The 12,839-nt window shown below is 38.9% G+C and overlaps 1 protein-coding gene across 1 annotated transcript in view; it reads right to left on the bottom strand.

The window, feature by feature from the left end:
- The window catches only part of CAAP1 (caspase activity and apoptosis inhibitor 1), a 45,366-nt gene that overhangs the window by 15,107 nt on the left and 17,420 nt on the right, over positions 1 to 12,839 (bottom strand). Inside the window, exons 3-4 of the mRNA XM_075210081.1 lie at positions 10,755 to 10,839; positions 2,419 to 2,497 (exon numbers count right to left, since the gene is read on the bottom strand). Coding sequence (XP_075066182.1) covers positions 2,419 to 2,497; positions 10,755 to 10,839 — 164 coding nt within the window. The remainder of the gene's footprint in view (positions 1 to 2,418; positions 2,498 to 10,754; positions 10,840 to 12,839) is intronic.

Genomic DNA, 12,839 nt, shown 5'->3' with positions numbered 1-12,839 from the left:
AATCTTTAGACTACACTAGAAGCCAGGGCTGGTGGAACACGGTAAGTGCGGCAGGTGGGCCTACCAGGGCAACTTGCCATTGCCGAAAAAGTAGATTTTTTTTTCCAACACCATCACCTTCTCTCTTAACATCGGAATCCCCGCTCTGATTGGAATAGGCACCTCAGTGCGGGGGGAGTCATGTAGGAAGGAGGACACTGGAAATGCCAGCGCCATATGGCTTGCTGTCACTGTCTGCTTGGTCTAATAAAAGCCTACAAGAAAAGGGATCTTTGCGTTAATACCAACTCAGTGACTTGAAAAAGAAGGCCGAGGTGTATCAGAAAATCAGCAACTACCTGAAATTCTAAGTAGGAATATGATAACCGTAGAAAAAACAATCAGAAAAGTAGTGGAAGCAAAAGTTGCCCTATAGACAAATTAGTGGCTGGATGAAAGAAAAAGACTACTTATATGAATCCAAATGACAGAGCAACAGTGAGAAATGTCCTCAAACCTCAAGGACTCAATAGAGAAAAAGCAAAAGGCTAATATCTCCAAACCAGTGAACTTTTAGCATTTCATAAAGTGATTAAAGAAAGTTGAATTTATTTGGGAGTGATAACCACATGTAGCTGTGGAAAAAGAGTGGAGAGATACACAAGATCAGATTGTAAAGCATGCTAGAGGCCCTGCTGGAGTCGGCAATAATAGAATGGAAAGGGTATTATGGAAATAAATCCGATTTCAGCAGTGAAAAATCTGCACTTTGAAAGAAAATATATATTTTTTAAGACGACAATCCTAAAAAAAAGACACATTATGTAAGGAAATATTTAGAAGATACCCACCCTCCAATACTCAGTGCACTAAAATGGCTCTAAAGTACAACTCTTAATCCCATTGAGCACCTCCAGGATGAAATGGAAAAAACAGTGAGAAACACATTTGCCAGTGTGACAAAACTTAAATTGTTTTGTTTCAAATGTACTATCAAATGCTTCTAAAGCCACCGACAAATTGGTAAACAGCATGCCTTGTAAATTAGGAGTGGTTCTAAATGGCCGACCAAGCACTGATACATCGCTACTTCAGTTTATTTCTTTACAGTTATCTGTTCCCCTAGTATTCACTGTGTGTTAAAACTGGTGTTTTTTTCAAATACTAACACAACAAAAATCTTATTAAGGTTGCTTTAAGATACTGAGATTTAGGTGAAGATTTCAATACAATGTGTATATTTGTGTGTACATATACATCAATCAGCCACAACATTCAAAGCAACTGCTTAATATTGTGTCCCACCAAAACAGCTCTGACCCGTTGAGGCATGGACTGAAGGTATCTTGCACCAAGACGTTAGCAGCAGATTCTTCAAGTCCTGTAAGTTGTGAGGTGAACCCTCCACGACTCCGACTTGGTTTTCCAGCACATCCCCCAGATGCTAGATCGGCTAGAGATCTGGGGAACTTGGAGGGCAAGTCAACACCTTGAACTCTTTGTCAAGTTCCTCAAACCATTCTTAAACAATTTCTGCAGTGTGGTAGGGCTCATTATAATGCTGAAAGAGGCCACTGCCATCAGGCAATACTGTTGCCATGAAAGGGTGAACTACGTCTGCAACAATGTTCAGTTAGGTGGAATATGTCAAAGCAACATCCTCATGAATACCAGGACCCAAGGTTTCCCAGCAGAACATTGCTCAGAGCATCGCACTGCTTCGCCAGCTTGCATTCTTCCCATAGCGTATCCTGGTGCCAACCCTACCACAGGTAAATGATGCATACGAACCACATGATTTAAAAGTAAATTGCTCCATGGTCCAGTTCTGCCACTCGTGTGACCATTGTAGGCGCTTTCGGCCGTGGACAGGAGTCAGCATGGGCACTCTGACCAGTCTGTAGCTACGTAGCCCCATATGCAGCAAGCTGCGATACACTGTGTTCTCTGACACCTTTCTATCATAGCCAGCATTAACTTTTTCAGCAATTTGTGCTACAGTAGCTCTTCTGTGGGGTTGGACCAGATGGACTAGTAATTTGGCCCTTGTCAAAGTCACTCAGATCCTTACGTATGCCCATTTGTCACAACATGCCCTTCCAACACATCATCTTCAAGAACTAATTGTTCACTTACTGCCCAATTAATGTGGTGGCTGATCGGTGTATAACGTCTCAAAATAATCAAACAATGAAAAGGGGTGTGAAGGGAACACTGCATTCTAGGAATTCTAGGAGGCTGAAGCATTGGGTGCTTTATATACAGCATTATATAAACTTCAGGCAAAAATATTTTAAATATTTAGAAGCAAAGCAATAAAACTTCAAATGTGAAGGTTTTTTTTCTTAAAGTTTTAAACAGATTTTCAGCCATTATACGATTGGTATTTAGAAAACTAAAAAGAAAATTATAAAAGAGCAATGTAGACTTTACACTTACTGAATGCTTTGCCCTGCTCTTGGTTGTGTAAAGTGTCCTACGGTTTCCTCTTCTGTGGCAGAATCTGCACCATGGTCACCTAAACAAATTAAAAGGAAAAAAAAAAAGAACAGAAATTCGTACCATAGTTATATGAAACACATTTTAATTTAGCATGCATGCATCAGGGGACATGTACCTGTGTTCACATGATTACGTGCAGTGATCGAAGTGGAAATTTAGAAGTGACTCTATGGAAAATGTAAGTGAATGGAATTTCTTAGTTTTAAAATTAAGGCAGTAGTGGCGGTATGGCATGTCACCTTATACAGGCCCACTTCCACCACAGTATATGGGGCAAAATCAGTATATTAAGTGTTATACTAATGTCTTATTATTAATGATAAATAACAATCTTGTGTTCAATGCTTAATAAACATCATGATAATACACACAAATGTATTCCTCCACTCTGGTGGATCCATAGTAATAACTAAAACAGCAATCCCATTTTAAAAAAAATAAAATAAAAATATGTTGGTATTTATCCTTTGTTATTTTCTGCAGGCTGCTATTAATGACTTAGGATTCCGGACTACTATGGCAACCACAGTCACATGGCACATGATGTCATAAGCAGAGAAGCTTCAGAATGCCCCTCTGACATCTGTCTGCACTGTGACATTGTCTTTCTCCATCCTCTGCCATCGCATGACATGCAGAGAGTTGTGAGCCTGAGTCTATGTAGCAGACTGATCATCAACCATTCTTGTTTCCCAACCAGCTATCTTTTGAAAAGGAGATAATTGATTTATAGGAGGATAGCTAATAAAAATGGTTCTCAGATGTATGCTTAAAATGTACTTCACTTCATACATAAAGAAAATGTAGGATTGCCGCTTTAAAACACAGCACTAGAATTCCTAAATGTTAGTGTGGCTAAATCGGAGCAACACTGTGGATAAACAGCAGGTTAAAAGCAGAGAGGATTTAAAAGATAAGATGGAAGAAAAAAAACCTTGCATCCATTATGCTCAACACAAAATCACCCCTTTGGCATTTTTCACAAATTTAATGATACCATGGAATCAAAATGTATTTACTCAGGAATGATTACCACTAATTAACATAATAATTTAAAAAAAAAATCATAATTACATATGAACCCCCCCCCCCCCCCAAAGATAAAGTAACTGGATTACTAAAATATTTAGTCCTCCATCTTTTAATGTTAGAACCAGCAATTACTACTGTATATGGGTAACTAAGCAGATTTGTGAAGTACGTGACTTTTGTCGTATGACCGTCTCTTCCATCCAACTCTGACTGTCAGCACTGACAAAGGCTTTATAATGAAATCAATGAAACCCTTTAATTATTCACAGTTGGACTCCAATCAAATAATCATGTGATCTCTACATAAACCCGAGAAATATTTATTTTCTGCAGAGTGAAAAAGGTGGATACTTATTGTGAGGAAATGGGGTGCTACTGGACTGAGGACTTTTTATTAATCACCCGTTTATCACGGTTTAATGTACTTTTTAATTCTTGGCCCAGTCTAAGTAGATACACCAGTGTATTATTTCATGCTATTAGGCACATTTTGCCCTTGCTTTTACCTGTAATACTGTATGTATTACAAATATAAAGAATTTTTCCACATTGTGTGAAAATAACAGGACAGCAGAAGTCATTTTGTTTGTGTTGGCTAATGTAATTATCATTTGTCTCAAATGTCCATTGTTGTGAGATGCAGCTTAGATTTGGGTTGCAATCAGAACAATGTCTGAGTTAACTAGCTGGCAGCCCATGTTAATTAGCAAGGTCAACAAGTAATCTGAGAGGTAATTATGATAGAACGTCCACATGATATGCAATGTGCCTCCACAGTAATATACTGGCTGAAATAGCATTGGGAAATGTATCAATATAAATGGTATTGTATCAAAATGTATCACAGACTCAGATGGCGTAACACTGCTGATACAGTGTGTCAAAAGTCTTATTGGTTCATGTAAGCATGCAGTGTCATTCCCTGATGTAATATTGTAACCCCATGTTTAGTATATTCAGTCAAAATAGCTAATTGAGTTAAGCCATTCCATTGTATAATCAGGGTAACATAGACAGTATGTCTAACAGCTAAAGTGTCCACTGAGAGACCCCTGCTGTAATACCTTAGATCAGTGGTTCCCAAACTGTGCGCCTAGGCTCCCTGGGGTGCCTAGGCGATCTCACAAGGGTGCCTCGGCCAGGGCCAGTGGTAAGCAAGGCGGGGGGCTACTTGGTAATTATTTGGGCTTTGGGGTGCCTTGAAAAAATTATGGAGGCCCTAAGGGTGCCTTGAACTGAAAAGTTTGGAATCCACTGCTTTAGGTATTAGTTCATTCTATTAACCAAAACAAAAAGAACAAACTACATGTTATTTATTGTTAAATCATATAAAAGCAAATGCAAATGAGGCAGAAGATTAACACCTAAAACTTTGATGAAATTGAGGTACAAGTTAATAAATAAAAACTATACCAAAAAGATCTATAATGAAAGTGACTTTCATAGTTGAAAGCTGTGATACATGTTTTTTTGCGACCTGAGAATTTTTAATGAAATTCTTTTAAAAAAAAGGGTGAGTGAAAACACATTTCAAGCGGAGCCATGTTAGACATGCGTTTGGAGCTCACTTTGGGCTTTCACAATGTGCCTACCCATAAAAATGCCATTAATGTAAATTATAAATCGCTACAATCCATCAAATTTACTCAATTCAAATAGAGATTGAGTAAGATTAATGTGTTAGCCAATAGTATAGTTACCCAACAGTTATTTCTTTCCACTTGAATCCACATGATGTGACAAGAAGAATATAAGCTGCCAAGGGTTTAATAAATGTAGCAAAGATGAGATGGAAGAGTGGACAACTTTGGTGCCCGTCTAGCCAGAATAAACCTCACATAGGGTATCTAATTGAGACTATGCTATTCTGCTAGTAACTCAATTGTATTGCTAGGAGCAAATAAGGTTTGTTCCTCTTTGAATAAAATACAAGAGAAAGCTTCCTGAAACTTCAAGTTTCTGTTGAGGGTCATTAAGTGAATAGTAATTCTTTCAATATCTACTCAGAGCTCAAGGATTGATGTGTCCCTATGAGAAATTGCACTTTCTGCAACGATAAATCAATATGCCTATACTGTTCCATTTTAGTGAAAGCAACCTTAGATACTATAAACTCATCTAATGGTCACTAGAGTAAATCTGGAAATGTCTGCATCACTAAATACACAGGTCTGCGAAATTTAAGGTATTAAAAGCTTTTAATAATACTTTTATATTCTTATACACCTGTGTACATCAAGAAATAGTATATATAAAAAAAAAATCACCTATAAGAGGGTTACATACATTTTTAAGAAAAAGCAAGAAGTTTAATTGTTCTTGACATATTTATTGTGAAATACGAAGAAGTGTAGATGATATCACTGTGTTTTTGTCTTAATTACATAAAAAAACAAACAATAAAATCAAACCATAATAGAAACAAATCATAATTATTTGAAAAAATTGTTTATATCTTGTTTTTTTGACTTCAAACTTCGTGTTGTCGCTTATAAGTTTTTTTCTGTGTCGTCTCTGTGTATCATCTAGCAGTGGTCAGCCCTCAGTGGACATCCCATAAACCCTGGTATCTTCTTTCAGCATCTTTAAAGTCTTGCTGGAATCGTTCACCCTGTAGTCTCCGAGATTATTTGGGAAATGCTCAATATAGGAATTCAAAAAATGTACCTTTAAACTCATATTGCAGCAAAGGTTTCTGTAACTATTAAGCATTTACCTGACAATTTCTTTGTAGTTTGGATCCTTGACATTGCCTAAAAGTTTTGAAAATCACTTGTTTGAACGAAGTCCACGCCGAAAGTTTCACAATATTCATTACATGCCCAAAATGTTCATCTTTCACTAACTTTCTAATGTCAGGCCCTGTAAAAATGCCTTCCTTCAGTTTAGCATCAGATATGTTAGGGAATTAGGTGCAAAGATTTGAAAGTTTATCCATCTTTAGGCAGTGCTTTTACAAATTGTTTCATCAGTCCTAATTTTATATGTAGAGGTGTAAGTAAAACTTTATTTGGATTTACTAAACTGGATTTGTTAACATTATTTTTTCCAATTTCTAAACTTTATCAAGTTGGCCGATTGTTTGTTTGCCAATGCACATTTTTAGCTCTGCTATCTCATTCACAGAGAAAACATAGGAATTTGGTGTAACCTTGCTGTTGGCCAAGTACCATGCATAAACTTTTAAGATCTCCACATATTAACCAGTTGTGTCTTGTATATCCAATCAGTTCCAAAAGTTTTCAAATTTTCTTATGTTTCTTTAAGATAGACTGAATGTGCTAATGGTATTGACGCGTTTGTGTTGCCGTTGTGCAATAAAACAGCTTTTAAACTTCTTTTTGATTAATCTATGAATGTATGTATATGTACTGTGTGTGTGTAGTGTGTACTGTTTGTGTGTATAAGGTGGTAGGCAGGGGTTAAAATGAGCCGGCTCAGGGCAAAACTGTGTTGCATCTGTTGTATTTGGTTCCACCTTCGTCAGCTCACCTTGTAGTAGTTGCGTGTGTGCAATGTTCCTTTAGACAGTATGGGGTTTATGCCCTTCATAAATTTCAGCTCCAGGCCCATGTGGACTTTAATCTGGCACTGAGGGGGGGGAGGGGGGCGGAGTTTTATGACAAGAACTGAATTGCAATGTTCTATACTACCGACTGAATTAATTTAAGACAATGTTTTATAATAAATGAAGCAAGAATACATTATTTTAAAGATTATGAAAAAAATGACCTATTCATACATACACGTTTTGCAGAAAAACATGATGTGATATGCAAAAATCGGGAGTAATTTTTGTGTTCAGAAGCCAAAAATCTATAAGTATCACATGAATTCAATAAAAAAAAAAAAAAAAAAACTTCTTCATCGCAGACCTGTGATATCTTTTAACATTTTCGGGCCTACAAGAACATTGTTCAAAAGCAAGTCATTCAACTGGAACATCCCCTCAAACAATGAGAGCTAATTCTTACATCCATTTAGAGAATATTTATTTCTACAGTATTACAGAGAGAAATGGATCAATATGGCTCCAAGAGGAGGTCAGGTGTTCTCAAACTACCATATTATAGCAAAAACATGTCTTATTAGCTTAATTGGGGTGAGAATGAGGATATGGATACAGAGATCAGAGCGCTCAGGTGAAGCGGCCAGCTTAATTTGTAACACACACATTCCACCATAATGGACCTTTAAATGTAAATTTAAAAAAATTTATTAAAACATTTTTGTGAACATATATTATTTATTTGTTTTTGTTATAAAACACATATTTTTAATGGTACACAAAGTTATAATATAATGCGGACTTGAGGGAAAGAATGACCTCAGTGTGAACATACTGCAATGCTTAGAATAGTGTAGTCAATAGAGGTTTCCATCATCTCACACAGACCGTGTGTTAGTCCAGAACTCTCTGTGTGGTTATGAGTGCATTCAGTGTCTTTCTTCAACCTAGCTGGAGTGGTTTTGGTGGATAATGCTTCATCTGAGCCAATAGATGACTGTCAGCTAAGGTAGGGCAAAAACTGAGTTGGATGCTACCTACCATTAATCTTACTTATTTATTTTTTATAAGTCCAGGCTCACAGTTCCAGTTTGCATGCTTAAGTGCACACAGGGTTCCAGGACTGGCTTGGAAAAGAGAAGAGACTCCTCCTGCTGTTGCCAACCAGTATCACCAGGGAGCAGAGCATCGCTCAGCTGCCCCGGTCAGATTATTTTATTTTAATGAATGGCACGTTAAAAGATTTGCTATTGCTGCGTTATGCACGGATGAAAAATCTAGTCATCGGGGGAATCTTAATAAATAGATTGCTTAATGTTTTAACACTATCTATATTGTGTTTCCCACATTATACTATATTTTTTGTGTTTCATGATTCAGTGTCTCTCATTTCGCACAATTTAAATATTTAAGTAAATCTCCATTCCCAATTTGGTCCAAAAATTTCAGAGATTCAACTCCCTTTCGATTTTAAGATTATTCTAAAATCGCTGGCCCTTAACCTCTCAGCTCCCCTCCACATGGTGGAATGTCCAAAACAGGCGTTTGCGTTCCAATGGCATCCCTGCCACATTATATATCTGGGAGTGCTTATTTCTAAGAACCCTGCTCAGATGTTTCGGCTTAACTTATTGCTAAGATCCGGGCCGACTCGAGGGTTCGTAGACCAAAAACTTCTCCTGGTTGGGGAGGACCAACATGATAAAAATGAACACTCTCCCGAGGATTCTCTATCTTCTGCAGACACTCCCTATCCACATCCCCAAGCGATGGTTCCTTAAAAGCTGTTGAGAGATTGTGTGTGTGTGTGTGTGTGTGTGTGTGTGTGTGTGTGTGTGTGTGTGTGTGTGGGGGGGGGGGGGGGGGGGGGAGGCCTCATTTCAAACACAATGTCCTCTATAGCTGCAGACATCTAGGTGAACTTCAGCTCTCCAAACCAACAAGCAAATGGTTGATAGAGAGGCCGCTTTTACCATTTCAGATGTTGTGTCTTCAGTGGCTCAGTAAATTACCTACCATTAACCATCCCACTATTGGTCCTACCATGCCCTAGCCCAAATTTCATCTCCTGTTTCACCCCGACCCCTCTGTCTGAAAACCCTTTTCTCCCGATGGAGTGGCTGAAGACTGCTTGAAAGATGTGGGTCTGGCCTGTGGTCACCCGTGTTGGCCAGCTAGTTGGTCCCTCTGGTGTGTCCTCCTTTGATGATATCCAGGGCAAACTGAGTCTGCTGAACTACAAAATATGGAGGAATATTAGGAATATAATACCACTTTGTGGTGTCCGGCCTACCGCGCAAGGACGTCACTAAAGACCTGACAGTATTTGAACGGATGTGCTCTTCTTCCAGTTGCCCTACTCCTCTACTTTCTAATATTTATAATCTCCTTGTTGAAAATTTGTTTGACACCCTACCTAGTTTTAATATGGCTTGGAAACGGGATTTGGGTGACCTGGTCCAGGAGCCTGCTTGGTCAGACATTTTCCAGGCCACTCATGCTTTTTCCTCTAGTGTATCCATTGTGAAAACCCATTATAAAGTTATCACTAGGTGGTACAGGGACTCTGCCCATTTAGCGGAAATCTACAGATGAGTCCCGGAATCCTGTTGGGAGATGCCACTCTGCTCCCAGCACCCCTTTACCTATCTGGTGGGATTGGGTGACTGATAATCCTGCATTTTGGCTCCTTAACAAGATCAATGTACCACTGTCCAGACTAAAAAAATCTACCTCATATCAGCAGCCAAACCCATAATGCCAGTCCATTGGAGGACCCCCACCCCCTTACCAACCATTCAGGAATGGCTCAGGAGACTAGAATTCTATAGAGCAATGAACAATTTAACTTTATTCACTGCCGATAAGTTTGAAGAATAAATATTGTGCCCTTGTACCCTTGGCTCGAATTCCAGGACTGTTGTGGACTTGGGACCCGTTGCTGTCAGCTTATTCCAGGGATTGTACTCCTTTCCACCCCCCTTCTTCTCCCCGATTCTCAGGTGGTGCTCTTTCTTTCCCTTATACCCTCTTTGCACTTCCTTCTTTAAGTTGGTGCAATGTACTGTTATTTTTTGTGCCTTGTGACATCAAATTGAGATTTTAATTTTTCGCAGACACTGTCTATGGCTATTGTTTTGGATTGTTCTTCTTGCAAAAGTATGCAAAGAGCAAAAAATATTACATACAAAATATTTAAAGTAAAAAAGGTCACAGCTTTGCCTGTTTTATGGACTTTGTATTTTTACCTCTCCTCTTGGGCTTCCAGCTTTCATGCCATTATAATTATGTGTATCTAATTAGTGTCTTATCCTTGGGGATCTCATCCTTCACAGTCGTTGGAATTGTCCTGACAACAAATGCATACAGGCGGACAAACAATTGCATAAGAATTTGGAAATGACAATAACAATAACTCTACTCTGTGAAAGAACGCTGCTTCACTGTTGGTTACCTGCAATGAAATGGCAAATAGCAATGTGTGAAACCATACTTTATAATAATAATGGTGACTATGGAAACAAAAAATGTGATGCCACAGAGAAACACATTTGTTAATTTATACAAATTCTGAACTTATGCAAAACTCTATTTGTGATTTCTCCTGCAGATCCAGGTATCAACATTAGATTGCAAGCTCCTGTAGAGAGTGCTAGATTAAAATGTCAGTGCTAGTAAAACAAGGAGATACACAGTCATTATAAAAAAAATGTAAAATAAGTTTCTGGTTTACCCTGAAGAATCCGCAGCAAGCTTTCATCGCTTTCCATTTCCACTTGTTCCAGGCAGAGCTGTTTGATCTCATCAATAGGCAAGTCCTACAATAAAAATGATCGCATTAAAATAATGTTCCTCAGCTAAGCAAAATATAACACATTTAAAAAAGGACCACTCAACTAAAAAAATAGTCTTCATTTGCAAGCATTTGTAATACAAAATGAGTCGTTCTTCAAGTGTGGTACTGTGATAGGATGCCACCTTTGCAATAAGACGGTTCGTGAAATTTCATCCCTGCTGGATATTCCACAGTCACCTAAGTGATCTTATTAGAAAGTGGAAGCGTTTAGGAAAAATAGCAACTCAGCCATGAAGCGGAAGACCACGTAAAATGAGAGTGGGGTCAACGACTGCTAAGGCGCATGGTGCGTACACTGGCATTAATCGAAGCTCAAAAACTGTGCAGCTTAATAGAATGGGTTTCCATGGCCGAGCAGCTACATGCAAGCCTCATATCACCAACACCAATGCCAAGCATCGGATGGCCTGGTGTAAAGCACACCGATACTGGGCTATGGAGCAGTGGAAAAGTGTTCTGTGGAGTCATGAATGACGCTTCATCATCATCATCATCATCATCATTTATTTATATAGCGCCACTAATTCCGCAGCGCTGTACAGAGAAATCACTCACATCAGTCCCTGCCCCATTGGAGCTTACAGTCTAAATTCCCTAACATAAACACACACACACACACACACACACATACACAGACAGAGAGAGGCACACACAGACTAGGGTCAATTTGTTAGCAGCCAATTAACCTACCAGTATGTTTTTTGGAGTGTGGGAGGAAACCGGAGCACCCGGAGGAAACCCACGCAAACACGGGGAGAACATACAAACTCCTCATAGATAAAGCCATGGTCGGGAATTGAACTCATGACCCCAGTGCTATGAGGCAGAAGTGCTAACCACTACGCCACCGTGCTGCTTCTGTTTGGCAGTCAGATGGGCGAGTCTGGGTTTGGTGGATGCCGGGAGAACGTTACCTCCCTAACTGCATTATGTCAACTGTAGTGGAGGAGGGATAATGGTATGGGGCTGTTTTTCGGGGTTTGGGCTAGGCTAAGGAAAAAACAAAAAAGCACAAGATAGATCCTTTCTAAGAAACAAATATCACCGTAGATTTAAAATAGCAAACAAATATATTTTATTTAAAACTCCACAATCAATACTTACACATAAAGAACAATTAAAATGCTAATAAAATAAACTCCATATAAATCTTGGTCCAGACAAATTTTTATCTCAGATCAAAAAAAAAAAACAACATACCTATAGTGTACTTATAGGGGGAAAAGGGAGGGGGGAAGGGGTGGATGGATTTTGTCCGATTAATAGTACTTACTATCGTAATCCAAGGATTTATAATAGCATGAGATCACAGGATCATTTCATAGTTCACGACACAATTGTTTTTAATAGGATCCACACAGTTGATATAAACACATCACACTCTCTTGAAAGTTATAATGACCTTTTTAAGTCATGTTCCTTCAAGCGTTACAGCCTGATAGATCTCAATATAGAGTCTTAACCTACTTTTAGCTTTAAGAAGGAAGTCTTTATCAATAGCGGCGGCAGGATCAGATCAAAATTAATAGCCTCGCTCCTTCAATCAAACCGATCAGTCCGTTCGTGTACAAGTCCTGTGATCACACTACCATGGGAATCCAATCTGATGTGATTCACCACTATAAGTGAGTGGTTTCCTCAGAGATGGCCTAGCACCTTATCTCCAGTGAAGAGCAAACTTATTGCTTCAGCATACCAATTCATTTTGGACAATGCTATGCTTCCAACTTTGTGGCATCAGTTTGGGGAAGGCCCTTTTCTATTCCAACATGACTGACTGTGCCCCAGTGCACAAAGCAAGGACTAAAATTTCGGTGTGGAAGAACTTGCCTGGCACGCACAGAGCCCTGACTTCAACACCATTGAACACCTTTGGGATGAACTGGATTGCGAGCCAGGCTTCTCATCCAACATCATTGCCTGACCTCACAAGTGCTCTACAGAATGAATGGGCACAAATTA

Source organism: Mixophyes fleayi, chromosome 1, assembly GCF_038048845.1.
Source record: "Mixophyes fleayi isolate aMixFle1 chromosome 1, aMixFle1.hap1, whole genome shotgun sequence".
NCBI classification, from domain to species: domain Eukaryota; kingdom Metazoa; phylum Chordata; class Amphibia; order Anura; family Limnodynastidae; genus Mixophyes; species Mixophyes fleayi.
This window is presented reverse-complemented; position numbering and strand designations above follow the sequence as displayed.